General features: G+C 61.9%; 3 protein-coding genes across 8 annotated transcripts; 2 read left to right on the forward strand and 1 right to left on the reverse strand.

Annotated features, from left to right (window-relative positions):
• Positions 1-286: 286 nt before the first annotated feature.
• Positions 287-8,435, forward strand: PES1 (pescadillo ribosomal biogenesis factor 1). The gene is made up of 15 exons (XM_050318285.1): positions 287-333; positions 1,175-1,254; positions 1,697-1,850; positions 1,936-2,045; positions 3,525-3,696; positions 3,972-4,061; positions 5,317-5,433; positions 5,538-5,615; positions 5,892-5,981; positions 6,149-6,279; positions 6,431-6,556; positions 6,658-6,842; positions 6,934-7,079; positions 7,468-7,635; positions 7,958-8,435. The coding sequence occupies exons 1-15, from the start codon at positions 310-312 to the stop codon at positions 8,042-8,044; spliced, it is 1,758 nt and encodes a 585-aa protein (XP_050174242.1). The 5' UTR covers positions 287-309; the 3' UTR covers positions 8,045-8,435.
• A 2,930-nt stretch (positions 8,436-11,365) lies between these two features.
• GAL3ST1 (galactose-3-O-sulfotransferase 1) lies at positions 11,366-19,006 on the forward strand. 6 transcript variants are annotated; one of them, XM_050318294.1, is made up of 4 exons: positions 11,455-11,626; positions 11,962-12,184; positions 15,301-15,434; positions 16,814-19,005. In XM_050318294.1, the coding sequence occupies exons 3-4, from the start codon at positions 15,310-15,312 to the stop codon at positions 17,961-17,963; spliced, it is 1,275 nt and encodes a 424-aa protein (XP_050174251.1). In that variant the 5' UTR covers positions 11,455-11,626; positions 11,962-12,184; positions 15,301-15,309; the 3' UTR covers positions 17,964-19,005. The 6 variants fall into 6 exon arrangements, with proteins under 6 accessions (XP_050174248.1, XP_050174251.1, XP_050174249.1 ...); XM_050318291.1 differs by lacking the exon at positions 11,962-12,184 and having other exon boundaries at positions 11,366-11,626; XM_050318292.1 differs by lacking the exons at positions 11,455-11,626; positions 11,962-12,184 and adding an exon at positions 13,328-13,346.
• A 4,847-nt stretch (positions 19,007-23,853) lies between these two features.
• Positions 23,854-26,610, reverse strand: MTFP1 (mitochondrial fission process 1). Its single transcript, XM_050318315.1, has 4 exons — positions 26,283-26,610; positions 24,702-24,829; positions 24,411-24,634; positions 23,854-24,064 (listed from the first exon to the last, which is right to left on the reverse strand). Exons 1-4 carry the CDS (start codon positions 26,332-26,334, stop codon positions 23,989-23,991), a joined length of 480 nt encoding a protein of 159 aa, XP_050174272.1. The 5' UTR covers positions 26,335-26,610; the 3' UTR covers positions 23,854-23,988.
• Between the last annotated feature and the right edge of the window lie 623 nt (positions 26,611-27,233).

Genomic DNA, 27,233 nt, shown 5'->3' on the forward strand with positions numbered 1-27,233 from the left:
CGACACGCCCCGCACGGGAGGACCGGCCTGCCTCGCTATATCCCGGCATGCCCCGCGCCGTAGGCCCCCTCGCCGCAGCGCTCTGGGCTGCCCGCCGCGCGCCTGACCGGCCCCGGTCCTGCCGCCCGCTCCGCTCGCTCTGTTGGCTCCGCTCGTTCCTCCCGCTCCGCTCGCTCCGTTCGCTCCTCCCGCGGTGTTCGTTCTGTCCCCGCCGTCCCCGTGCCCGGCGCGGGGGGCTCCGGTGCGCGCAGGCGCGGCGCGGGCGGCCCGGGGTCCTGCGGCGGCGGCAGCGCGTGGCGCGGCGGGGCCATGGGGGGGGTGGAGAAGAAGAAGGTACCGGGACCCGACCCGGTCCCGACCCGGCCCTGTCCCACCCCTGACCACCCCTGTCCCATCCCTGACCGCCCCTGACCGCCCCTGTCCCATCCCTGACCATCCCTGACCGCCCCTGTCCCATCCCTGACCGCCCCTGACCACCCCTGTCCCATCCCTGACCACCCCTGTCCCATCCCTGACCTATCCCTGTCCCATCCCTGACCCATCCCTGTCCCATCCCTCACCTCCCCTGTCCCTTCCCTGACCGCCCTGTCCCTTCCCTGACCGCCCCTGTCCCTTCCCTGACCGCCCCTGTCCCTTCCCTGTCCCATCCCCGTCCCACCCCTGTCCCATCCCTGACCTATCCCTGTCCCATCCCTGACCCATCCCTGACCTATCCCTGTCCCATCCCTGTCCCATTCCTGACCTATCCCTGTCCCATCCCTGACCCATCCCTGTCCCATCCCTGTCCCATTCCTGACCCATCCCTGTCCCATCCCTGTCCCATCCCTGTCCCATCCCTGACCTATCCCTGTCCCATCCCTGTCCCATTCCTGACCTATCCCTGTCCCATCCCTGACCCATCCCTGACCTATCCCTGTCCCATCCCTGTCCCATCGCTGTCCCATTCCTGACCCATCCCTGTCCCATCCCTCACCGCCCCTGTCCCATCCCTGTCCCTCCTCCCGTCGGTGCCCGCTGCCCTGCTCGCCCCCCTCGCTGTCCGTGCCCGGCCGTCCCTCTCAGCCCCCATCCCATCCCATCCCCGGGCCCCGTTTCCCTCCCTCTCCCCCCCCGGGTGGTCCCGTTTCCCCCCCGGTCCCGGGGGTCTCACCGCTCTCCCCCCGTGTCCCCGCAGTACGAGCGCGGAGCCGCCACCAACTACATCACCCGCAACCGGGCACGGAAGAAGCTGCAGCTGAGCCTGCCCGACTTCAGGTGCGCCCGGGACCCCCGAACCCCCCGTGCAGGGACCCCACACCCCACAAACTCACCCCCCTCCTGAGCCCCCCGGGACCTCAAAGCCCCAGAACACACCCTGAATCCCTTCCGGACCTCCTGGACACCCCCACCGGCACCCCAAACCTTCTGAGCTCCCCCCAGGACCCCCTTGATGAACCCCTGGAACACCCCGGCCCCTCCCGGGGCAGCAGTGGGGAATGGAGCCTGTGGGGGGGGGGGGAGCCCTGGGCCCCCCTGAACCTCCTCCAGGGGGTGTCCCTTGGGGTGTCCCTGTCCCTTGGGAGCAGGAGTGGGTTGTCCCGAGTGTCCTGGGGTGCGTCCCAGGATTTCAGGTGCCAAGTTTGGGAGTTCTCCCCCACCAAGAACAGAGCCTGGGATGTCCCAGGGGTGCTGTGTCCCAGCCCTGTCCCCTCCCCAGGCGCCTCTGCATCCTCAAGGGGATCTACCCCCACGAGCCCAAGCACAAGAAGAAGGTGAACAAGGGCTCCACAGCCCCCAGGACCTTCTACCTGCTCAAGGACATCAAATTCCTGCTCCATGAGCCCATCGTCAACAAATTCCGGGAATACAAGGTGATTGTCCCACCCCTGGGGCTGCTGGGGCTGGCCCTGGAGCACCCAGGAGCTCCCAGGAGCTCCCACTCCCCCATCCCCACAGGTGTTCGTGCGGAAGCTCCGCAAGGCGTACGGGAAGAGCGAGTGGAGCACCGTGGAACGGCTGAAGGACAACAAACCCACCTACAAACTCGACCACATCGTGAAGGAGAGGTGAGGAGAGTCCTGGCACAGCCACGTGGAGCCCACCTGGAGCTCAGGGTATCCAGCTCTGGGATCCCCAGCACAGGGAGCACGTGGAGCTGCTGGAGAGAGGCCAGAGGAGGCCACGGAGATGCTGCCAGGGCTGGAGCCCTCTGCTCTGGAGCCAGGCTGGGACAGCTGGGGGGTTCACCTGGAGAAGAGAAGGCTCCAGGGAGACCTGAGAGCCCCTTGCAGGGCCTAAAGGGGCTCCAGGAGAGCTGGAGAGGGACTGGGGACAAGGCATGGAGGGACAGGACACAGGGAATGGCTTCCCATTGCCAGAGGACAGGGATAGATGGAATATTGGGAAGGAATTGCTGGCTATGAGGGTGGTGAGGCCCTGGCCCAGGTTGCCCAGAGAAGCTGTGGCTGCCCCTGGATCCCTGAAAGTGTCCAAGGCCAGGTTGGACTGGGCTTGGAGCAGCCTGGGCTGGTGGAAGGTGTCCCTGCCCATGGCAGGGGATGGGACTGGATGGGCTTTAAGATCCCTTCCAACACAAACCATTCCATGATTCTGTGATTCCATCACCACATCCATCCCTCTTTGGGAGCCCACCTCCTGTGTATTTTCTGGGGGTGTAGGTGTCAGTGGGTGTCTCTGGGCTGGAGGAGTGAGCAGGGAGCTCCTGGCCATCCTGGATGGCTCCAGGGGGACACTGGGGGCTCCCTCCTGTCCCTGCACAGTGCTCTCCTCAGAGGGAGGGCTGGTTGAGGGTTAGTCGTGCCCATGGCTTTGGTGACAGTGAGCAAGGAGGGGACACAGGGAGGAGGGAGGGAACAGGCTCTGGCAGGTCTCTTCCTTGTCCCTGTGGTACCTGGGACCGCCCTGTGCTGGTGTGAGGGGAGAAGCAGTGCTGAGAAGTGTCCTGTGCCACAGGCCATGGGCACACTGATCCTCAGGGGTCCAGGCTGGAATGCCCCACGCTCAAAACCTGTGGGCGCCCTGTCCACACCCCCTCGTGTTCCGAGGTGCTGCCGTGTCCTCTGGAGCTCCAGGAGCTGCCTCGCTGTGACCCCTCAGTGCCCAGGAGGGACACCCATCCCTGTGGGTCCCCCCAGGGAATGGCTGGAGCTGTGTCAGGGCAGGCTCAGGTTGGATCTCAGGGCAAGGTTCTTCCCCCAGAGGGTGGTTGGCACTGAACAGGCTCCCCAGGGCAGTGGGCACAGCCCCAAGGCTGCCAGAGCTGCAGGAGGGTTTGGATGATCCTCTGGGGCACAGGGTGGGATTGTTGGGGTGTCTGTGCAGGGCCAGGGGTTGGGCTGGATGATCCTGGTGGGTCCCCCCCAGTTCAGGACATTCCATGGTTCTGTGACCAGCTCTGGTGGGATGTGCAGGTGGATGTTCCATGTTTCCCGTTCCTTTCTCTCCCGAGGTCTCCCCCAGCCCCAGCAGCCTTTGCTGGACAGCGGGGCCGGCTGTGATCCCCCTTCCCTCCCTCCTGGACACAGGTACCCCACATTCATCGACGCCCTGCGGGACCTGGACGATGCCCTGTCCATGTGCTTCCTGTTCTCCACCTTCCCCCGCACCGGAAAGTGCCATGTCCAGACCATCCAGCTGTGCCGGCGCCTGGCCGTGGAATTCCAGAACTACGTCATCGCCTCCCGCTCCCTGCGCAAGGTGGGCGTGGGGGAAGGAGAGGGACAGGCCCCCCTGCCCAGGGGCCATGGGGGTGCTGGGTTTGGGCACTGGGAGGGCACCAGGAGGCCACTGGGAGGGTACTGGGAGGGCACTGTCCCAGCCGCACCGGAGCTGCCGTTGGGGTGTGTGTCCCGCCAGGATGTTTGATCCTCCCTGAGGAGGAAGCAACCAAGCCAAGGGAAGGGGGAGCGAGTACAGAGACGTGGGAACCTCATGGCCTTCCTCCCCCTGAGCCCTCCCTCTGGTCCTGCCAGGTCTTCCTCTCCATCAAGGGCATCTACTACCAGGCAGAGGTGCTGGGCCAGCCCATCACATGGATCACCCCCTACGCCTTCGCCCACGACGTGAGTGCCTGGGAGGGGCACGGTGGGATCCGGTGCCCAGGGAGGGGCTGAGGGTCCATCCTGAGGCAGAGGAGGCAGTGCCCAGCCTGTGGTGAGCCCACAGGGCCCAGCTCAGGGGGCGTGTGGGGACACATCCCTCTCTTAACCCCGGGGCTGCCTGTACCAGTCACCCCAGTTCCTCACGTCCTCAGTTATTAATGCACTCCTTTACCAGCCATTAAAGATTAACCTGCAGGAAAGAGGGAAGGGATGAGTCAGATCCTGCAGCCTTGACCAGGGAGATTCTGCTGTGTCCCTACACAGCAGGACAAGGGGGGGCTGTGGGTGCCACCCTGCTGGGACAGCCATATGCCCCCCTGAGCCTTGGCAGGCAGGAGATCACGGGCACAGCAGTGCCCTCTCCACTCACTCCCAGGATTTCCAGGGCTGGACACAGTTGGGTTGGGGCTCTGTGGTTTTAAATCATAAAATCCTGGAATGGTTTGAGTGGGAAGGGACCTTGAGGGTCATCTCATTCCACCCCCTGCCATGGGCAGGGACACCTTCCACCAGCCCAGGCTGCTCCAAGCCCTGTCCAACCTAGGCCCTGGACACTCCCAGGGATCCAGGGGCAGCCACAGCTTCTCTGGGCAACCTGGGCCAAGGCCTCCCCACCCTCACAGGGAATAATTCCCGGTATCCCATCTAACCTTGCCCTCTGGCAGTGGGAAGCCACTCCTTGTGTCCTCATCCTCCTTGTCCTGCTCTTGTCTAGCTCTGCCACACCCTGCACTCCTCACTCTGAGCTGAAGTCCCTGGACCAAGCCCCAAGGTCCCCATCCATGATGGGGTGAGGTGCTCCCTGTGTCCAAGCAGGGAGGGGTGGCAGCAGGACCCTGAGAGCAGCCTGGGGAGCAATCCCTGCCCAGGGTCTGGCAGTGGCTGCGACCTGACTTGTGAAGGGGGCAGGCTCAGGTTGGATCTCAGGGAAAGGTTCTTCCCCCAGAGGGTGGTTGGCACTGAACAGGCTCCCCAGGGCAGTGGGCACAGCCCCAAGGCTGCCAGAGCTCCAGGAGGGTTTGGACAACGCTCTGAGGGACAGGGTGGGATTGTTGGGGTGTCTGTGCAGGGCCAGGGGTTGGACTGGATGATCCTGGTGGGTCCCTTCCTAAATTGGGATATTCTGTGACCTTCTCCCCATGTGGATGGGATGGGCCCCTGTCCCTACAGAGAGGGTCCTTTATCCACACGTCCTCCCCTCCCTGTGTGCCTGCAGCACCCCACAGATGTGGATTACCGGGTCATGGCCACCTTCACCGAGTTCTACACCACCCTCCTGGGCTTCGTCAACTTCCGCCTCTACCACTCCCTCAACCTGCACTACCCCCCCAAGGTGAGGCCCTGGGGTCACTGCTGGGACCACCTGGGGTGGTGCAGGGGGGGATATTTGGGGTCTCTGGGTTTGGGAGCTGCTTCCCCACCTCTGTTCCTCCCCAGATCGACAGCCAGGCTGATGCTGAGCTGAAGCCCACGGAGGGCAAGGAGTATGCCATGGATTCAGAGAGCTACCTGGAGGTGAGGGACACTGCTGGCACCATGGGACTGAGGGGTGGAGGGGGCTGATCCCAAACTCCTGGTCCCTGTAGGGAGGAGCTGGGCTTGGCCCCGGGCTCCATCGGCCTCCCCCTGTGTGGCAGGGGACCCTCCAGAGCCCTGTGCTGGGGTCTGTCCGTGGAGGAGGCTGAATTCTGCCCAGTCCCTGGGTCTTTTGGCTCTGAGAAATCCCTTTCCTGCATGGCACTGCTATTTCTCCCACCCCTTGGATGTGACTCCCATCTCCTCCCACTGCAGAGACTGTCGGCTCTGAGCTCCAGCCTGGCCCGAGTAGTGGCCCCGACCCACGAGGACGAGGTGGAGATGGACGAGTTCCCAGTGGAGGGGGTAAGAGCCCGGTGGGGGGTTCATGCCTGCCTGTCCTGTGCCCAGGCAAAGGCTGGCAGGGCCAGCGAGGTGCTGTGAGTCTGGGGACAGCACCTGAGACACCCCCCTTGCCGAGGGGGCTTGGCAGGGGCTGCTGGGGAGGAGGCTGAGGGCTTTGCTCCGAGCAGGAGACAGCGGAGCAGATGGATGCCAAGAAGAAGGAGCAGGAGGCCCTGGAGAAGCACAAGAAGCTGTTTGAGGGGCTGCGCTTCTTCCTCAACAGGGAGGTGCCTCGGGAGCCTCTGGCCTTCGTCATCCGGTGCGTGGCGGGTGGGACACCCTGGGCAGCCCTGGCCTCCCACAGCCCCTCTGCTGGGACTTTTGGGGCCACCCTGCCCAGTGTCCCACGGGTGAGGTGATCCCGAGGATCCCACCCACCTGCCTGACTCCTTGGTGGGCTTTTCTGGCAGGAGCTTTGGTGGCCAGGTCTCCTGGGACAAGTCCCTGTGCATTGGAGCCACCTACGACTCCACCGACCCCTCCATCACCCACCACATCGTGGACCGGCCCCGCGTGGAGAACCAGGTGGTTGGCAGGTGGGTGAGGCGGGGCCTGTCCCCAGCACGGCCACGGGGGCCACCCCAGAGCTGTCCCCAGAGCTCCAGAGCCTGAGGTGGGTCCCCTCTGCCTCCCCCAGGTACTACCTGCAGCCTCAGTGGGTGTTTGACTCGGTCAATGCCAAGCTGTGCCTGCCCGTGGCCGATTACTTCCCGGGTGTCCTGCTGCCCCCGCACCTGTCACCCTTCGTGACGGAGCAGGAGGGCGACTACGTCCCTCCGGAGAAGCTGAAGCTGCTGGCCCTGCAGCGGGGAGAGAACCCAGGTGATGGGAACCAAGGAGGAGTTTCGGAGCCGGGCCGGTGCCAGCGCCTGCTCCGAGGCTTCTCAAGGGTAACCACGGTCTCTCCTTGTAGACGAGGAGAGTGAGGAAGAGGAAGAAGAGGAGGAGGAGGAAGAGGAGGATGACAATGACAAAGAAGAGGAGGAGGAAGATGAGTCTGAAAAGGAAGAGGAGATGAAATTAAAGAAGATGGAAGAGCAGAAGACTCAGAGCAACAAGGTGGGTGCCCTGGGAGGAGGCGGGTGGGCACTGCCCCTGCTGATTCTCTGCTCACTGTGGGGTGTTCTTGTCCTGGGACTGCTGGGGCACTCACAGAATCCTGGAGTGGTTTGGGCTGGGAGAGACTTCAAAGCTCATTTCATTCCACCCCCACCATGGGCAGAGACACCTTCCACTAGCCCAGGTTGCTCCAAGCGCTGTCCAACTTGACCTCGAACATTTCCAGGGATGCTCCAGGCCCCATGTTCATGAGCTGCAGCTCCCACCCACGCTTAGGACCTGCTCAGGTCCAGAGGGAGCTGTGGCTGTTCGTGGCCCTGGGGGAGTGGGCTGGAAATGGGGGTGGTGGGCTCCTGGGATCGGTTCCTGAGCTCTCTGTCCCCCGCAGGCGCTTCCTGTGAAGGTGACAGCGGGGAAGGTGAGGTTGGAGGACAAGCAGCGCCTGGAGCAGGAGCAGCAGAGCGAGGAGAAGCGCCTGGCCATCATGATGATGAAGAAGAGGGAGAAATACCTCTACAAAAAGATCATGTTTGGCAAGAAGCGCAAAATCCGCGAGGTACGAGCCCTGTGGGACGGGACCTCTCACCGGCATCCCGGGATGGGCTCTTCCCAAATCTCCTTGTTCCTCCCTCCCTGTACCTGGAGAAGGTGGTGAGGGCAGGGGTGAGGCTCTACCAGCCCCTTCCCCAGCACCCCCAGGCTGCCCCTTGGCAGGGCAGAGCTCCTTGTGCTCCCTCCCGTGCCTTGTGGCTGCTCTGTGTCCCGCACCTGATCCCAGTGCCGTGGGATCCATCCCCACCTACAGCTGGAGGTTTGGTGGGACTGAGGGTCTGCAGGTGGGTCTACTCTGACCAGGGGTCTTGGGGGTCTCTCCACAGGCCAACAAATTGGCTGCGAAGAGGAAAGCCCACGACACGGCCCTCAGGGAGGAGAAGAAGAAGAGCAAGAAGGCCCAACGAGCATGATGGGGCTGGGGGCTCCCAGGGGGAAGCTGGAGGATGGTTTTCCACTGCTGCTTTTGGGTGGAAAACCCTCAGCTTTGCTCCTGGGACAGAAATGCTGCATTGAAACATTTCCCATCTGAAAATACACCTCCTGCTGTGCCTCTCCCATGGCTCTCTCCATGGAATCCACGTCACAAGGACTGTCCTCTCCATGCTGGAGCCGCCTCTGTGTGAGGAAGAGGTCAAGGAGAGCTCCAGGCTCTGGAATGTTCGTTATTTGCACAGTCCTGGGTGCCAGATCCAGGCTCCCTTGGGCAGAGGAGTGCAGAGCCCAGAGTGCTCCCCAGTATCCACACAGAAAACCCTATTCCCTTATATTTTTATTTTTAAATAAAGGTGATGCTTTCCTGGTGCTGTTTGTTGTCTGTTCCCTCTGCCTGGGCACGGAGGAGGCTCCTCATCCTGCTTCTGGGGGGTGTGTGGGGCTGAGGATGCACGAGGAGCTGCCAGGGCCGATGCCAGGGCTGCCAACACTCCCGGCATCAGCAACATCATCCCCCACTCCCATATTTTCCTCCCAAAACACCTTGGGGACACCTTTTCCTGTGCTGTGGTATCTCATGGGGTTTATGGGGACACCTTTGTCCCTGGGTGTGGGGAAGGCTCTGTCACCCCACGGGGATTTTGGAGAACACCCTCTGGCACTGGTGAGGGGATACGGGTGGCCCTTGGGGTCACGGCAGCACTGCCAGTCCTGAGGGTGACATTTCCCAGCAGTGAGGGAGCTCAGAGAGGGAATGGTGGGAAGTGCCCAGCTTGTGGAATTTAGATTTATTTTCATTTCTTAGATTTTTTTCTTTATAATTTCTATTTTTATTTTTACTTTCTTTTTTGAATGTTTTTGTTTGCTTTTTAGATTTTTCCTTTTGCAATTAGCTTTCCCTTTTTTTCCCCCTTTTTTCCCTTTTTTCTTTTTTTTCCTTTTTTCCTCTTTTCCCTTTTTTCTTTTTTTTCCTTTTTTCCTCTTTTCCCTTTTTTTTCCTCTTTCTCCTTTTTTCCCTCTTTTTCATTTTTTCCCTCTTTTTCATTTTTTCCTTTTTCCTTTTTTTCCTTATTTTCCTTTTTCCTTTTTTTCCTTTTTCCCCCATTTTCATTTTCCCCCACTTTCTTCCCATTTTTCCCCCTCTTCGTGTTCCCTTTTTTCCCTTTGTTGTCCCCCATTTTTCTTCCCTTTTTTTCCCTTTGATGTCCCCCATTTTTCTTCCCTTTTTTACCTTTTTTCTCACCTTTTTTACCTTTTTTTCCCTTTCCTTTTCTCCTTTTCATTTTCCTTAGTTCTCCTTGGCTTTCCTATTTTTCCTCTTTTTTTAATTTTTTTCCTGTTTTATCCTTTTTTTATTTTTATTTTTCCCCTTTCCCCCCATTTCCTCCTCCCTCTTTTTTCCCCTCCTTTTATTTTTTTTCTTTTTTTTTTCTATTTCCCTTTTTTTTTTTTTTCCGACTTCAAGGAGTTGGAAGGATTTTCCTTTTTTTCTTTTTTTCCCTCTTCCCCTCTCTTAGAGGAGGATTGAACCCTAGGGTGCCCCCAGGGCCAGGGCTCCCCCTCAGGCTCCCCCAAGCCCGGGAGCCCCCAGACCCCACTCCAGGTCCTCGCTCCCAAACACCAGCCCCAGGCCCTTGATCCCAAACAGCCATTCCAGGCTGTCCCTCCCGGCCCTTGCTCCCAAACGCCCTCTCCAGGCCCTCACTCCCAGCAGTGGCTCCAGGCCTTTACTCCCCAGCACCCATCCCGGCCCTCACTCCCAGCACCCATCCCGGCCCTCACTCCCAGCACCCATCCCGGCCCTCACTCCCAGCACCCATCCCGGCCCTCACTCCCAACACCCATTCCAGTCCTCACTCCCAACACCCATTCCAGCCCTCACTCCCAACACCCATTCCAGCCCTCACTCCCAGCACCGGCTCCAGGCTCGGGGCAGGGCTGGCGCTGGCCCTGGCCGGGTGGCCACCAACCAGTCAGGCCACTCCGGTCGTGACAGCCTCTCTGGTGATAAAGGCACTGACACCACACTCTGCCATCAGTGTCTGCCAGGGCCTGGCCAGGGCGTGACACCACGGTGGTGCCACCTTCTCCTTGGGCTCCTGACCCCATCCCTCGGGATCCACAGCTCCAGCGATCACAGTGTGAGTACCTGCTTTGTACCCCAAAACCTGGGCTGGGGGATTGGGGATGGGGTGGGGGAGGCTGTGGTGGAGTCCTCATGGGATGGTTACACACCATGGGATGTAGGAGAGAGTTACACCCCGTGGATGTGATAGATGGGGTGTTGTGGCTTCCCAACTCGGTCACATCTGTCCTGAGGCCTCCAGCAACCTGTTGTTGGGCTGCCGCGTCCCAGCCACTGCCGTTCTCTTCTGGCTGGAAACCTTTCCCAACCATCCCTCAAAACAGGAGAAATCTGAAAGCCCTTCACAGCCCATCCCCCAAAAAAGGGAGAACCTGGAAACCCTTCGTGACCCATCTCCAAAAAAGGGGGGAAACTGGAAATCCTTCATAACCAATCCCCCAAAAACAGGGGGAAACCTGGAAACTCATCCCCAAAAATGGGGGAAACATGGAATCTCTTTGCACCCCGTTTCAAAGAGGGGGAAACCTGGAATTTAGAGAGGTGCCCTGCAGAGATGGGGTGGGACCACTCCTTGCCCTCTCACAACTGGTTCCAGGGTGAATCCTGATCCCACCCTGGCACCAGCCTCTGCCTCTCCCAGGGTGGGTGGGCACAGCCCAGCGTTGACTGAACTCGCTTGTCTTCATCCCTTCCCTTGTGATGACAATGATGGTGATGGTGATGATGATACGATGACGATGATGAAGCTATTCTGGATTTTCCCGTTCCTGGGGGATTGCGCAGGTTATCCCTGGGGTGGGAACTGGTCCTGCCAATGCTGGGCAGGATGGGGCAAGAGCTGCCAAGTCACTGCAGGGTGACCCCCCTAGATCCTGTGCGGAGGAGCCCTGAACTCCAAACCCCTCTGACAGGGATGGTGGGTCCTGGACATGGCCAAGGCGTGCCCTGGGGTGCTGGATGCCAGTGTGGTCACCCCTCACTTGGGGACCCAAGGCCTCCCCCCCTTTGGTGGCAGAGACTTGAATCTGAGGGCAGCAGGAAGAGCAAAGGCCGGATCCAGGAGAACAAGGGCCGCTTTTCCACCCACGCACGTGTGGGGGGGGGGTGGAGCAGGGGTGGGGCTGAGCCCTCCTGTTGCAGCTGGGGCACCTGCTGACCCCCCCAGACACCCACCCAGCCCCTGGGCACCCGCTCAGCCAGTGTGACCAGGGGAAGGTGGAAAGGCTGGTGACACCACGCTGCCTCTGCAGTTGCTGGGCTGAGCTCAGGGACACAGGAATATTGCCGCCATCAGGGCCATAAAACCATGGAGATACAGCCGCAGGGAGGGAGGGCCGTGGGAGGATGAAGAGGAGCACACAGTGCGTGGCCAGGGCGCGCCGGGGAGCAGGCGGCCGGGTGAGCTCGGGCTGCGGGAGGTGACAGCCAGACCATGGGCTGCCCCGCGGGATGAGGAGGAGGCCGGTGGCGACAGGTGGGTGCCACCGCCCGGGGACGGCCATCGTCACCCGGTGCGTGGGGCCAAGCCGGGCCGGGGGCCGGCGGTGGCGCCGAGCCGAGGGGCCGGCGCAGGGGCCCGTGGGGACAATGACCCCGTTGAGGCCGCGGGCGCAGATGGAGACAAACGTCCCCGTTGTTCCCGGCGCGGGCTGAATGGCTCCTCTGTGCCCCGGCAGTGGGTGGGGAGCCGGGCGGCTCGGGGTGGCCGCGGGCACCCAGGGCCGGCCCCGGGGAGCCGGGCAGTGCCCGGCCGAACCCCCCGATCCCTCCGCCAGCCTCTCCCTCTCCGTTCCCTCTCCCCCTTCCCAGGCCGGCGAGCCGAGGCCGGGATCCAGGCGATGCCATAAGCACCGCGGTGGAGTGGGGAGGCTTTGGAAAAGCCGGCGTTTGCGGGGAGCTGCCCTGGAAGAGCTTATTCCATGTCGGAGCAGCATCGGCACCCCCGCCCCGTGCCGCCCGCTCCCCCGGCACCCCGGCCAGCCCAGGACAGGACAGGGACAGCCCAGCGCCAGCGGCGCAGGCAGAGGAAAAGGTGATGCATGCTGAAGGCACAGGGGGATGCTTGGGAGTTTGTGGGGTGCTTGAAGGGTGGCAGGATGGTGGAGGGGACAGCAGGATCCTTGGGATATTGTTGGGTTGCTTGGGGGCAGAGGGATGCTTGACAGGGTGTTGGGATGTTTCGAGGGTTTTGGGATGCTGGGTGGGGGGAGCTTGAGATGCTTGGAAAGCAGCTGTATGGGGCAGAGATGAGGGTGTGGGGCTGGATGTTTGCACCCATGAGAGTGTGCAAGGGGAACAGGGGGTTAGGAAGCACCGTGCCTGTGTGGAACGGGGCCTGCCGAAAACAGAGTGTACATGGATTTGTGGGATCAGGAGGAGCAAACAGCAGGTGGATATGCCTTGTGTATGGCAGATTATAGGGGTTTGGGACTAAAAAGAGTGGATCCGATAGGGAAAACCCCAAAGCAAGTTCTGAGATGCCCCCGGGGAGCTGGGAAGCTACTGGGACACTGAGATTGGGATGCAGAGCTGCGGGGCCTGGCCTGGCCTGGCCTGGGGGTCACTGGTGAGGAGATGGTCGGTGCAGCCGTGTCCTCCAGCTGGGAATTTCAGCCACTGGCGCCGCGGCCGTCCTGCACCCGTGGGAGCCCCAGGAATATGCCTGGTGCACCATGTTCCCCTGAAAGAGTTCATTGCCTCAGCAGCTTATTAATAATTAAACTGCTCATTGAAGGCAAAGTAAATAGAGAGGTTGGGCTGAAAAGTGTTTTCCAGAACCACCCCTGGGAGCCAGGAAGGGTGGAGGGAGGCATCCCCTTGGCATTCCAGAGCACTGGGATGGGGTGCTGTGTGGACCTGGGGGGCTGGCAGGGTCCCAATGGGATCTATCAGGATCCACTGGAACCCATCTGGACTGACTGGGATCCATTGGAACCCATCGGGGGTTCATGGTGCAGTCTCACTCACTTCCATGGGATCGGTGCCAGCGCTGGTGATCCTCGGGGTGCAGCTCTGAACTCCCATCTGGCAGCACCCACAAAACTGGGTGTCCTCCCCGGCTCTCTCCAGTGGCTTTTCCAGGTGGTGCTGGGTGGTGACTGTGGTGGGATCACAGCCACGGCGCAGAACCAAACTCCAGCTGCTCCCAGGCACGTGGAGCCCTCCGGCACTGACACCCACGCAGTGATCTTGGGGTACGGCCAGAGCCATCTGCTCCCCCAGCACTGACACCACAAATTCCCTGGAAAACCACGCGGGAAGAGGCTGGATGCACCAGCCCTGCCTGATCCAGTGGTCCCTGCTACAGGGCAAGGTGGGAGGGAGGCTGTGGATGAGCTTTTGGGGTACCCCCCGTGCCCTCCTCCCGGCTCTCCCCCTTCCGCGGCGCTGTGCCCAGTGCCGGCCGCAGCCCGGGGCTCCGGTTGCATTTTCCATTCATTATTCATTGAGCTGGAAATCTCGGCAGCACGAGGCGATCCGACCCGGGGGGGCCGGGCAGGGGAGCGGCGGGAGCGGCGGCACCCCGGGATCGCCGGGCTCCGGGTAACTCTGGGGGGTGCGGGGGGGCTTCGCCGCGGGAGCCTCGGGGGGTGGAATGTGTCGCCGTGCGATCCGCGGCTCTTCCCGGCGGGATTTAGCCCCGCCGGAATTTCCGCCGGCGGTTTGAGGTGCTGAGGGGGTGATGTGTGGCGGGGAGGGGGGGTCGGTGAGTTGTTTCGGGGGTGTTATTCGGTGGGAGCGCGGCAGCTTTGGCCGAAGGGTTCGGGAGCGATGCGGAACCGCGGGAGCAGCGGGAGCAGCGGGAGCTCGGTCCGGAGATGCTGCTCCCGCCGCTAATGGGGGGTGCGGGGCCGGGGGGGCTCTGCCCCCAGCTCGGGGCGCTCCCGGGCGGGGGCTCAGCCCGCAGCCCCCCACAGAGGGGGCCGCGGTCGCAGGTGGCGTGTCCCCGTGTCCCCGTGTCCTGCCGCAGGGGACGGCCCTACTGCAATGCGGTGTCACAGCTGACCGTGACCCTCCGTGTCCCGCCTGTGGCGGCGGAGGGAGGGGGACAGAGGGAGTGCTGGGGAGGGGCGCCCTGTGGTGGGGGCTGTGTGTGTATGAACATGCATTGAGGGGTGTACGAGCAGGCACTGATGTGTGTGCACATGTGTGTGTATGAACATGCATTGGTGTGTGTGTGTCCTCGTGCACATGTGAGCACACGTGAGCGCTGTGGTGCCCGTGTGCCCCGTGAGTGCAGCAGTGTGCACATGTGTGTGTGTGTGTGTGTGTCTGTGTCCGGGGGGGCATTCATGTGTGTTCGTGTGTGTCTGTGTGTGTATCTGGATGCATGGATGCATGGATGCACAGGTGTGTGCCCTTGTGTGTGCATGCACATGCAGAGATGTGCCCCTGTGGCCATGTGTGTGTCTGTGTGTGCCTGCACACACATGAGCATGCACAGATGTGTGCCCCTGTGTGTGTCTGTGTGTGCCTGCACATGCATTAACATGCCCAGACGTGTGCCCCCTGTGTGCCCCTGTGTGTACATGTGACCTTGTCTGTGCCCTTGGAGGGGATTTGTGAGTGCATCCGTGTGTCTGTGTGTGCATCTGTGTGTGCCTGCACACGAGTGAACACGCACAGATGTGTGTGTGCCCCTGTGTGTGCATGTGTGAGCACGTCTGTGCCCTTGGCAGGGATTCATGAGTGCATCTGTGTGTGTACGTGTGTGCACATACACGTGAACGTGCTCGGGTGTGTGTGTTCTGGTGTGTGTGTCCAGTGTGCACACACGTGTGTCCATGGTCCTGCTCCAGCCTGGATGTTTTTCTGGGAGAATGGATCCCAGCGCCCTTGGGAAGCTCCTGGTGATGTCCTGGCTGAGGATCCTCACTCTGCCGTTGGGCTGCCCGTGGCCCAGCTCCCCCTTCTCCCAGTCCCAGCCCTGTAGCCTCTCCCACTGCTCCAGGAGGCCTGGGAGTCACTCAGGGTTTTTCCAAGGCAGGCAAAGGTCAGCTAGGCAGGCAGAGCTGCTGGGCCTGGGCCATGGATCTGCTGTGCCAGCACCTGAAGCCAGTGCTTTCCGGGAATTGTCACACTCATGAGGTGCATGAGTGTCTCTTCACACCCCCCCCAGTTGCCAATGTCGCTTCTTTCTTGCTGCAGGTGACCAGGATGCTGTGCCATGGGAAGCCCTGGAGGTCCATGTGCAAGGGGCTGGTCCTGGGGACCCTCCTGACCAGCTTCATGTTGCTGCTCTACTCCTACGCTGGCCCCCCGCTGCAAGTCAGCGTGACTGAGTGAGTCTGGGGCCCCTGCACGTCCCCCCACAGCTCGGGAACCCCCAGCTGGAGACAGTCCTGGGGTTTTCTGGGCTCTGGTGGCTTCACACCAAGATGTCCCCTTCCCTCTGGAGGCTGTGCCCTGTCCCAAGGTTGGGGGGGAAGGTGGATCCCAACTCTGCAGGGGGCTGGGGATGCTCATCTTGGGGGCACTCACTGCTCCTGGGTGAAAAGAGAGAGGAAGAGGGAAGAGGGGAGAGAAGGGAGAGGGTGGGCATGATGATGATGAAGGATGGGGAGGAGAGGAGAGGAGAGCAGAGCAGAGCAGAGGAGAGGAGATAGGAGTCGAGTCCTAGGTTCTTTCACTACTGAAACTCTGCAGCTCAGCTCCCATGACTCCTGTCATCAAATTTATCTCAAGGTCATAAACAAGATCCACGTGCCTCATAACCCTTGTGCCGACCGGTGCCGTCGTGCTGTCGCATGGGATTGTTATCAAGATCATCTTGAGGAGTTCATTAAGGGCATCCAAAGTCACTCGAGACTGTGGTCTCTGTTCTTTGTCCTGGGCAGCTCAGATAACACCCCTCATGTCCTCCCATGCTCCCCTGGGGCCTGTGAGCTCATCTGTGGGGCCAGGCTCTGGAACTGTTTCCCTCTTTGCTGGGGGCTGGGTCCTCCATTCGGTCCCACCAGGGGTTCATGACTCCTACAAGGGCTTGAGAGCTCCCAGACCTCTTCCTTGAGAGTTCCCAACCTCCTCCATGGATCCCATAAGGGCTTGAAAGCTCTCAGACCCCATAAGAATGTCATCAGGTCCTCTCCGTGGAGTCACAGCCATGGGAAGCTCCCCTGATGCACTTCTTGGCACCAGGACCACCACAGCCATGCCCATGGGGAGGGTGTGGACCTCCTGCTCAGGGTGCTCTGGTGCTGGTGAGGGCTGACCACAACAACACGTCCTCAGTGGCTCGAGTTGTCCAGGGTGAATGAGGGTGGTTTGGTGGCTCAGAGATGCATCTGATATCAGGCATTTCTCTCCCTGCATTCCTCCCCCCCCTTCTTCTTTCCCCACTTCTTTCCTCCCCTTTTGCCCCCTTTCCAGTCAGGTGGGTGCCCTGATCCCACTGGGCACATGGCTGGGGGTGAAGGGGCTCTGCTCGAAGCGGGGCTTGTCTCCAGTGGGGAGCCTGGGGGTGCTGGGGGTGAGCACCCATCTCCAGCAGCTGTTCCCAGGTCCAGTACCCACTCCCAGGTCCAGCACCCATTCCTGTTTCCAGCACCCATCCCCAGACCCAGCTCCTCCAGGACAGAATGTTCCGGACCCTTCACAGTGGTGGGGCCGCGCTGGCTGAGCCGCCCTCACCTCACCACAGTCCTGTCTCTTGTCCCCGCAGGATCCCCATCCCCTCCTCCTGCTCCTCCCGCCCGTCCCCCGCCAGGGCTCTGGAGGTGTCCAACGGCACGGGGAGCCCCTCAGGACGGAGCTGCCGGCCCAAGCTCAACGTCATGTTCATGAAGACCCACAAGACCGCCAGCAGCACCATCCTCAACATCCTCTTCCGCTTCGGGGAGAAGCATCACCTGAAGTTCGCCTTCCCCAACGGCCGCAACGACTTCTACTACCCGTCGTTCTTCGAGCGCAGCCAAGTGCAGCACTACCAGCCCGGCCGGTGCTTCAACATCATCTGCAACCACATGCGCTTCCACTACGAGGAGGTGCGCGAGCTGCTGCCGCCCGACACCACCTTCGTGACGGTGCTGCGGGACCCCGCCCACCTCTTCGAGTCCTCCTTCCACTACTTCGGGCCCGTCATCCCCCTCACCTGGAAGATAATGGGGGAGGACAAGCTGGCCGAGTTCCTGCGGGACCCCCGGCACTACTACGACCCCAACGGGTTCAACGCTCACTACCTCCAAAACCTCCTCTTCTTCGACTTCGGCTACGACAACACGATGGACGCGGGCAGCCCGCTGGTGGAGGAGCACATCCGCGAGATCGACCGCCGCTTCCACCTCGTCATGTTGCTCGAGTACTTCGACGAGTCGCTGGTGCTGCTGAAGGACCTGCTGTGCTGGCAGCTGGAGGATGTCCTCTACTTCAAGCTCAACGCCCGCAAGGGCTCCACCGTGTCCCGGCTGACCCCCGAGCTCTACGAGCAGGCGACTGCCTGGAACCTCATCGACGCCAAGCTCTACCGCTACTTCAATGCCACCTTCTGGCGTAAGGTGGAGGCCTACGGGAGGGAGAGGATGGCCAAGGACGTGGCCGAGCTGCAGAGGGAGAACGAGAAGATGAAGAGCATCTGCATCGACGGGGGGCACGCCGTGGATGCCAGCGCCATCCAGGAGTCCTCCATGCAGCCCTGGCAGCCCCTGGGGGAGAAGACCATCCTGGGGTACAACTTGAAGAAGAAGATCAACAAGAAGCACCAGAAGCTGTGCCGCAAGATGCTGACACCCGAGATCCAGTACCTGACTGACCTGGGGGCCAACCTCTGGATCACCAAGCTATGGAGTTACGTGCGGGACTTCCTCAAGTGGTAGGGGCTGGCAGGTGCCTCGCTCCCCCCGGGGAAGAACCAGGTGCTTTCGTTTTTCTTACTCGTGGTTCTTGTGGTTTGGAACTGGCTGGAGGTTCCAGCGCCCAGGAACTTTGGGGGAGACCCTCCACCACCTTCCTGCAGAGCCCCAGCTTGGGTTGGAGACTGGAGACTCTGCCTCCACCCCCAGGGTCGAGGACTGAGGGTTCAGGGGTGGTGTTTTCCTGCAGGATCCACTTCTTCCTTCCCCACGGAAAGGCTGGAGGAGGTATTTATGAAGGACATGGCCCTGTCACAGCGGGAGCAGGACATCCATCCATCACCACCTTGCTGGGGGCAGCCCAGTGTGGACAGGGACGTGCTGGGACAGCAGTGGCAGAGGGTCCTCTTTGCCCAGAGTGGGCAGAGCTGTCCACAGGGAACCCAGCCCTCCAGGGGCTCCTCAAATCACTCCTTTGAGCCCTGGTTTTTGGGTGCTGGAGTGTTGGAGCCTGCTGCCCACGGGTGTGATGAGTACAGCCCGTTCTCAGCTCACCCACAGCTATCACTCCATGGCAGGCTATGACCCAGAGCCACCCAGAGCCATCTGGAGATTGGAAAACCCACCCCAAAAGACCCAGCATTTATCAACAGCTCCCTGTGGGCTAAGGGCACCCCCTACCTGACCCCCATCATCCCAGTTGGAGGGCCCCGTGGCCCAGGTCCCCACAGGGGACATCCCAGAAGGCCGATGGGGTCTGGTGAGAACTGGTGTGGGGAGGAGATGGGGAGCGGGGTGTGGTGGGCACTGTCCCTGTGGTGCCATCCCGGGCATGGTGGGGATGCCAAGGACAGGGTGTGTCCCCACCCTGCCTTGGGGACAGACCTCGTGTGTCCCAGCCGGGCTGGATGACCCCGGCGACACCGTGTCCTGTCGAGAGTGGCCCTGGCCGGGCACGGAGGTGGCACCGGTGGCTGAGCCTCCCCTGCAGCAAAGGGACCCCCCCAACACCCACCCGCATTTCACTCCTTCTGTAAAGACCAGGAATAAAAAAAACAATTCTACTTTTGTAAGATAATTGTATATTTGGCAGTTTTTAATGCAGGGATGGGCCAGCCAGTCTCCAACCACCTCCTTCTCTGGGGTGGGTTGGATGGGGTGGGGATGTCCCAGTGTGAGGCCACAATGAGTGGCCACGGCAGGATGCTCTGCCAGTCCCTGCTCCTCCTGGGGGGTTGATCCCAGCTCTCATCAGCCCTGGGGGTGGGGAGACCTGTGTCCCCTGGGCAGCGCTGAGGAACGAGACCCCCAGAGCAAGGGGGGCACCTGGGTCTGTCCCCGCTGTCCCTGCTGGGTGCTGGGGGCATTCCCAGGGGGTACAGGTGGCACCAGGAAGGTCTGCTGGCTTCACAGGGACCCTGAACCACGGGACAGCCATCACAGGTGACACAAGTCACTCATCCCAGCTCTGCACCCTGTCTCAGGGGGGCTGTGGGGAGTCATCAGCCACCACTGCTGCCACCAACTCAGCTGTGTGTGATACTGCCCACAGACACTGGGACGGGCACGGGGACACCTCCCAGAGGTCCACACGTGTCTCCCATGGCATCCTGAGGTCTCCTGCTGGCACCAGGGACCAAATCCCACCTTGGCCACAGGTTGCCTCTGCAGATGTGGGATGGACAATCCCCGTTCCAGGCAGGTTGGCTGCAGAGCCCACCCAGGGTGATGTCCCCATGGGGACACATTCCCTGTCCCTCTGCCCAGGCCACCAGCTCAGCCCACACAGAGGAGCTGTGGCGGGGTGGGGCTTTGGGGCTGTGGTAGGGTGTTGGGGGCACCTGAGACAGGCAGGGCACAGGGACATGTGTCTGTCCTGGTTGGGTCCAAACTGCTGCTCCCAGATGGGTTCCCTGTCCTGGAGAGTTGAGAGCAGGATAGTGGTGGAACAAGGATGGAGCATTGAGGACTGGGACTCTGTGGTGGGACTGGGATCATCCATGGGATCATGACAATGGTGGGATCAAAACTGTGGCAGGGCTAGGACCACACGTAGGAGTGTGGGGATGGGACCAGGAACATCCATAGGATCAAGGCTGAGTGATGGAACCAGACCACGTGGTGATCTGGGACCAGAGCAAAAGGGTTGAACCAGCACCATGTCCAGCACTAAAACTACATGGTGGGACCACCACCATGAACAGGACCAGGACTAAGGGGGGATGGGACAACGTGGTGAGATCTGAACCTTGCTGAGGACCAGGACCACAACTACATGGTGGAACCTGCATCACGGGAATGGGACTGATTGGTGGATATGGGGCCAGGACTAACTGGTGGATATTGGGCCAGGACTAACTGGTGGATATGGGCCGTGCTCAGGACCATCTGCAGGATCAGTCTGAGTGGTGGGAGTGGGACTATGGGACAGAACAGGAACTGGGCAATGGGCACAGACCCTTGTGTTGAGACTGGAATGGTGTGAGGGGTGAGACCAGCCCCAGGTGTGGGTCAACAAAGCCCCAAACCCATCAGTGTCAGCTGGGGCCCATTGGCACCCAGCCATGGTCCTTAAAGACCCCCAGGTGGGGGGGTAGGGGGTGCTGCTCACTGGGGATGGAGCTGTGCTGGTTGGTGCTGGTGTGTAGGGCTGTGTTTGGGGTGGCAGGTGAGTGGGGCTGGGAACCCCCTCGGTCCCCCCACTGGTTGTACTGGGGAAGGTGGGTATGGGGTGCCCTCGGCTTTGCTGGTCACTTGGACCTGCTGATGCAGGTTGTCTTGGTGGAGAGGAGCCTTCCTGAAATGACCCCAAGCTTTGAGGGGGTGTGGTTGGGGCAAGGGGGCTGCCGGGAGCTCCCTCAGGTCCCAGCAGGTCTGGGAGGCTTGGGGAGGGTAGCAGAGGCACTGGTGGGGTCTGGGGCTGCTGGCAGTGGTCTCCCCAGCCCATGAGCAGCTCCTGGGCTGTCCCCAGCCCTGGTCAGGTGCTGGGAATGCTCCCAGTGCAGCAGCTCCTGCCTGGGGATGGAGGAGCCCCCAATGTGCTCTGGGGTGCTCTCTCCAGCTTTGTGCTGCTGTCACCTGCCCCCCATGAATCCTGGGGACACCTGAGGACCTAGATGTCCCTGCTGTGTCTGGGACATGCTGCTGCTGGCTCAGTCCTCCCCTTGCTGCAGGGACCACTGTGGCTCCAGATGCCTCAGAGCCCCCCCATCACACAGTGACAGCTCCGGTGGTGTCCCCAGACATGGGGACGGGGGAGGTTCCTGCTCACCCCAGCTCTGAGGAGCCCATCATGAACTTCACCCTGAGGCTCCTGGATGGTGAGTGCTCAGGGGGTGCTGGGGGACAACTTTTGGGGGGAGACCGTGGGATAGGCCCAGCCAAGACCCCTGGGTTCAAACAGCAGCACCCAGTGGGTTCTCCTGGCCGGCCCCAGCACTAGGACCACCAGGAGAAGGTGGCTGTCCCTGCAGAAGCTCCCCCCGGTCTTGTGGAGGGTGTAGGGCTTTGGATGGTGGGGCTTTGAGGTGTTCCTAATCCTGGGTCTGATACAACAATGGGATTTTGGGGGTCAGCTCTGACCCTGATGGGGCCTGAGATGGTCTCTCTCAGCTCTGGGGTGGGGGGGGTCCAGGAAGGTGCTGCAGCTCTGGGGAGCAGGGGAGCCAGGCTGTGGGGACAGAGCCAGGACAGCTCTCGGCTTCCAGGGATGGGGTGGGCTCTGAAATGGGGGAGCTGCAGGGATGGAAGCCAAGACACTGGTGGGTGGTGGTCTGGGATGCCTCTGGTGTCCCTGTGTCTGGTGGGACAGGTTTGGGGTTGTCACACTGAACCCACGTTTCCCCTCAGGGGACCCCAGTGCCACGGGGCAGCCACTGGTTCTCAGCCCCAGCTCTGCCATCCATCTGGAAGCCAGTGTCCACTTCAGTCCCAGCTTCTCCATGAAGATCCGTGTGGACCAGTGCTATGGGACCATCGTGGAGCAGCCAGGCCCCTCCAGGAGGGTCTTCATGGTGGTGAACAGCCAGGGGTCAGTGCTGGTGGGCTGGGAAGTAGGGACCCCTTCTCCAGGCACCCTGTGGTCCTGCAGGGCCTCCTGATGGGGGGGTTGTCCAGAGGCCTGGAGACAGCCTGGGAATGTCCCTGTGTTGTTCTCCTGCCACAGGTGCCTGCACGGGGAGAAGGTGGGGAATGTGTCTGTCCAGCACTGGAGAGGGGGGTCTGCCCTCCAGCTCTCCATCCTGGCCCCCACACTGGATGGTGAGCCTGAGGAGGAGGAGGTGAGGTCAGGGAGATGCCCTTGGTGGTGGGATGGAGGTCCCATGGAGGGGGGATGACCTGGGGGTCCCAAAGCACTGTCCCTGCTGAGGCATCCCACTCCCTGCTGGGGTGGTCTCAGCCCCCGGGGTTGGAGGGGAGGAGAGCAGGGTCTCCAAGGAAGGATGCAGCAGGGGGTTTCCTGGCAGGTGTATGTGCACTGCCTGCTGACAGCGTGGGGACAAGGACACGCCACCAGGTCCTGCTTCTACAGCCACACCACAGCCAGGTACGCTGGGTGCTGGTGCCCTGGGACGTGAGCACTCGTGGGTGTGTTGGGAGCAGAACCCACTGGTCATGGGGACCCACCCGGGGGAGGAACCAGGTCACTCCAGTGCGGGCTGGATGCCACCTCTTCTCCAATGGCAACTGGTGGCATCACCACAGGCCAAGCACCCTCATGGTGCAGATGAACTGGGGAGGTGTTTGGAGTCACCTGGAGGACACTTCCTCTGGGGTGGCACCATGTGGGTCTTGTGCTGGAGTTATGGGGGCCCCTAGACCCACCCCCCAGCTCTGTCCTCTCCTCTCCCAGCTGGCTCAATGCAGAGGACCCTTCCCAGAGTGCCCAGTGCCACTGCTGTGACACCAGCTGTCCCCATGGTGACACCCTCCCAAGACACCTGCCAGGTACCAGGGATGGGATATGGTGACCCCACATTGTTCTGGGGTCTTGTGAGGAGCTCCTGGGCCTCAGATGGGCTGTACTGGCCATGTCCTCCCACAGCATTCCCAGGTGAGGGGACGCTCCACTGGGAGACAGCTGGACCAGTGCTGGTGCAGAAGGAGAAGGTGCCATGGTACGAAGGTGAGGGACACCCCAGCCCTCTCCCATGTCCCCAAACCTCCCTCCCCAAGTGCTGGACCACCCAGTGACCCCCCTGACTGGTGTGTTTTTTGCTGTCCCCAGGGCCGCGCCACACCATGAAGAGGTTCCTGCTGGCCGGGCTGGCCCTGGTGGGCAGTGCCGTGGTGGTGGTCGCCGCGGTGGGGGGGCTGCTGGGGCTGGCCCTGACCGCCTGGCGCCCGGGCACGCAGCGGCGGGGACGGCGGCCACCGAGGCACAGGAGTCCCTTCCAGGCTGAGCTGCAGAGCGTGGTGGGGGCCCTGGTCCTCAGGGAGACAGGGAAACGGGGTGAGGTGGGACCAGACCCCATCTCTCTGCAATAAATGTGGCTTTGTTCTCTCTACAGCCTCTCCTGGTGGTGGCGTGCGGATGCCACTTTGGGATGGGGACGTGCCACTACACCGACAAGCCACATGCCCTCCAGGTTCCTCTGGGTACCTGGAGATGTGACTTCCAGGCATGGTGGCACAGTCCTAGGCTGTGGTGCTGGAGCAGGGGGATTTTGGGCCCCTGGAGACCATGGTGGCAGCTCCTTGGGGTGACAGGCTGCAGGATGTCCCGGGAGGCCGTGGAGAGATGGAGGGGTTCCATGGGGGGGCCACCAGGGCTGCTCTGGGCAGGTGGAGACCCCCTGTCTCAGGGTGGAGACCTCCAAGAGGGGTTGGGCCCCAACCAGACCCATGTGTCTGCCCAGGAGGGGACACGGCTGCGGCCCAGCTGTGGTGGCACCTGAGCATCACCCAGCAGGGCTCACGTTTGAAATGGTTTATTAGGACCAGTGTGGGGCAGGGTGGCCACTCCGGGGTTGTCACCGGAGCAAGGGGTCACAGTAGGTGGGTCACAGCAGTGCCTTGGTTCCCCCAGCATGTGCAGGGCTGGAGGAGCTCAGTGGGGTGTCGGGGGCTCTCCTGGTGTCCCGTAAAGTTTGCGGAGGCTGGAATCCATGAGGAAATCCACAGTCCTGCAGCAGAAGAGGGGATGCGGGGTGTCAGAGGCGTCCCTGCAGTACTGGATGTGATGGGGGATGGGTTGGGCCATCCCTAATGACCCCAAGACACCAGCCCCACCAAAACAAGGCTTAGCACAGCTTCAGTGTGCTAATCCCAGCTCAGCTCTGGATAATCCCCAGCCTGACGTGTCCTCGCTAGACCCCAGCAAAGCCCCTCTGGGGTGGAGACATCCCCCCACACACACCCCCCATGCTCCCAGCCCCAAGCCCACACTGAGATGAGTCACGTTCCATCCCTTGGATGCAGGGATGGGGTGGTGGCACCCGCTCCCCCCCACCCCAGGGGTGTCCCTGTTACCTGTCGATGGGGGTGATGATGAGGGGGATGGCTGCCAGCCCCAGGGCGGTGGTGGCCCAGCGGCGCAGGGGCAGGGGCCAGCGGGTCAGGGTCCCCAGCAGGGCCAGCGAGGCAGCGCAGAGCCGGTTGATGGTGAAGCCGGGGATGGCCACCGAGGCCAGGCCCTGCCACACGAAGGTGTCCACCACGGCCACCCCCACCCGCGTGGGGTCCTGCGTGTGCACCTGGGGGGACATGAGGGTCAGTGGGATGGGTGAGGGTGGGGGGGGGTGGGGAGGGGGTGGCACTCACGGTGGCCGCTCTCCGGCCCTTGTCGATGGCGTCGGCGGTCACGTAGGCGGTGGCCACGCCGTAGCTGGCCCACACCACCGGCACCGGCACCAGCGCGCGGAACGACTCGCCCACCTCGTTGGCGTAACCTGGGGGGCACGGGGGGGTCAGCATGGACAGGGACGGGGTGTGTACCCGTGTCACTGCCCCAGAGCATCCCTGTGTCCTCCCTGGCTGTCCCTGTGAGCAGGGGTGGATTCGTGCATGGGGGGGTTTGGAGCAGCTGGGTCTCCTTGGACCCCACTGCCACCAGATAACGGGGCTAGGGGTGACCAGTGACAGTGCCCAGAGCTCAGTGCCAGTACCAGTGTCTGTGACTGGTGCCCAGTGCTGGTACCAGTGCCCAGTGGCAGTATTGGTGTCTGTGACTAGTGTCCAGTGCCAGTACCAGTGCCCAGTGGCAGTACTGGTGTGTGTGACTGGTGCCCACTGCTGGTATCACTGTCTACGACCAGTGCCCAGTGATGGTAACAGGGTTCTGGTCCCCATTGTCTGTGGGTGGTGCTGGTGGATGGTCCCACTGCCCAGTACAGGTGCTGGTGCTCAGCACGAGTGACAGGGACGGGTACCTGTGCCGGTGACAGGCTGTGGTGCTGCTCAGCAGCGCTGGTACCCAGCGTGCAGTGCCAGTGCCAGGGTGTGGTGCTGATACCTGGTACCCAGGGTCAGTGCTGAGGTCAGTGCCCCATGCAGTGCCCGGTACAAGGTGCTGGGTGTCAGTGCCCAGTTTCTGGTGCTGTGCCTGGTGCTGGTACCCAATGTAGTGCCCAGTACCCGGTGTGGTGCCTGGTACCTGTGCTGCCTGTCTGTCAGTGCCCCGTGCTGTGCCCAGTAACCAACATCCGTGCCTGCTTCCTGCTGTCAGTGCCCAACACTTCATGTCAGTACACAGTGACAGCACCCAGTGCCAGGACCCCATACCCACTCTCAGTGCCCCCTGTGCTGGCACCCGATGTCAGGGCCTGGTTCCTGGTGCCAGTGCCCTGTGCCATTACTCAGTACCCCGTGCCAGTTCCTGGTGTCAGTGCCTGCTGCTGGTGCCCTATGACAGTACCCTGTACCCAGTGGCAGTACCCGGTACTGGTTCCCACTGTTGTGCCCGGTGCTGGTGCTGGGTATCAATGCCTGGTTCCCAGTGCTGGTACCCAGTGCCAGTGCCCAGAGTCAGTGCTCAGTTCCCGGCATTCCTGTAGCTCCTGGTGCTGGTACCCAGACCCAGCCCGCAGTTCCCGGTGTCAGTACCAGGTTCCCTGTGCCGGTACCAGTTCCCGATGTCAGTGTTCAGTGTCAGTGCCCCGTTCCAGTGTCAGTGCCCCGCTCCCGGTGTCACAGTCAGTGTCAATGCCAGGTCCCGCTGTCAGTTCCCGGTGTCAGTGCCCCGCTCCCGGTGTCACACTCAATGTCAGTGCCCCGTTCCCGGTGTCAGTGCCCGGCTCTCGGTGTCCGCGCTCAATGTCAGTGCCCTGTTCCCGGCGTTCCCGCAGTTGCCGGTACCGCGGGTGCCCGGTGTCCCCCCGTGCCCGCGGGTGTCCCGGAGCTCACCCAGGTATCGGACCCACGTGTCCCGGTACACGTCCTGCTCCGCCGCCCCCATGGCGCGCGCCGCTCCCGCCGCATGCCCCGCCCCTCGCGGCCCCGCCCAACTGACGTCACCAAACCACGCCCCACCAGCGAACGTCACCGAGCCCCGCCCCGTTGGGCCGCGAGATGGCGGTGGGGGCGGGGTCTGATGCGCACGTGACCTGCGGTCACGTGGAGGGGGGCACAGGGGCAGTTATAGGGTTGGGGGGCAGCAGGGGAAGTTATGGGGTTGAGGGCAGTTATAGGGTTGGGGGCAGCAGGGGAAGTTATGGGGTTGAGGGCAGTTATAGGGTTGGGGGCAGCAGGGAAGTTATGGGGTTGAGGGCAGTTATAGGGTTGAGGGCAGCAGGGGAAGTTATGGGGTTGAGGGCAGTTATAGGGTTGGGGGCAGCAGGGGAAGTTATGGGGTTGAGGGCAGTTATAGGGTTGGGGGGCAGCAGGGGAAGTTATGGGGTTGAGGGCAGTTATAGGGTTGGGGGGCAGCAGGGGAAGTTATGGGGTTGAGGGCAGTTATAGGGTTGGGGGCAGCAGGGGAAGTTATGGGGTTGAGGGCAGTTATAGGGTTGGGGGCAGCAGGGGAAGTTATGGGGTTGAGGGCAGTTATAGGGTTGGGGGGCAGCAGGGGAAGTTATGGGGTTGAGGGCAGTTATAGGGTTGGGGGGCAGCAGGGGAAGTTATGAGGTTGAGGGCAGTTGTAGGGTTGGGGCAGCACTTACGGGGGTGCAGTGGGGACAGTTCTGGGACTGGGGTGGCAATTCTGGGCCTGGGAGGCGGCAGGGGCAGTTATGGGTTTAGGGGGCAGTTCTCGGGGTGGGGGGTTAGTTATGGGACCGGGGTGGGCCAGCAGGGTCAGTTGTAGGGTTGGGGTTGCTAATGGGGCTTTGGGGAAGTTCTGGCGCAGGTGGGCAGCAG

The sequence above is a fragment of the Myiozetetes cayanensis genome, unplaced genomic scaffold, assembly GCF_022539395.1.
Source record: "Myiozetetes cayanensis isolate MyiCay16 unplaced genomic scaffold, myiCay2020 scf21, whole genome shotgun sequence".
Taxonomy (NCBI): domain Eukaryota; kingdom Metazoa; phylum Chordata; class Aves; order Passeriformes; family Tyrannidae; genus Myiozetetes; species Myiozetetes cayanensis.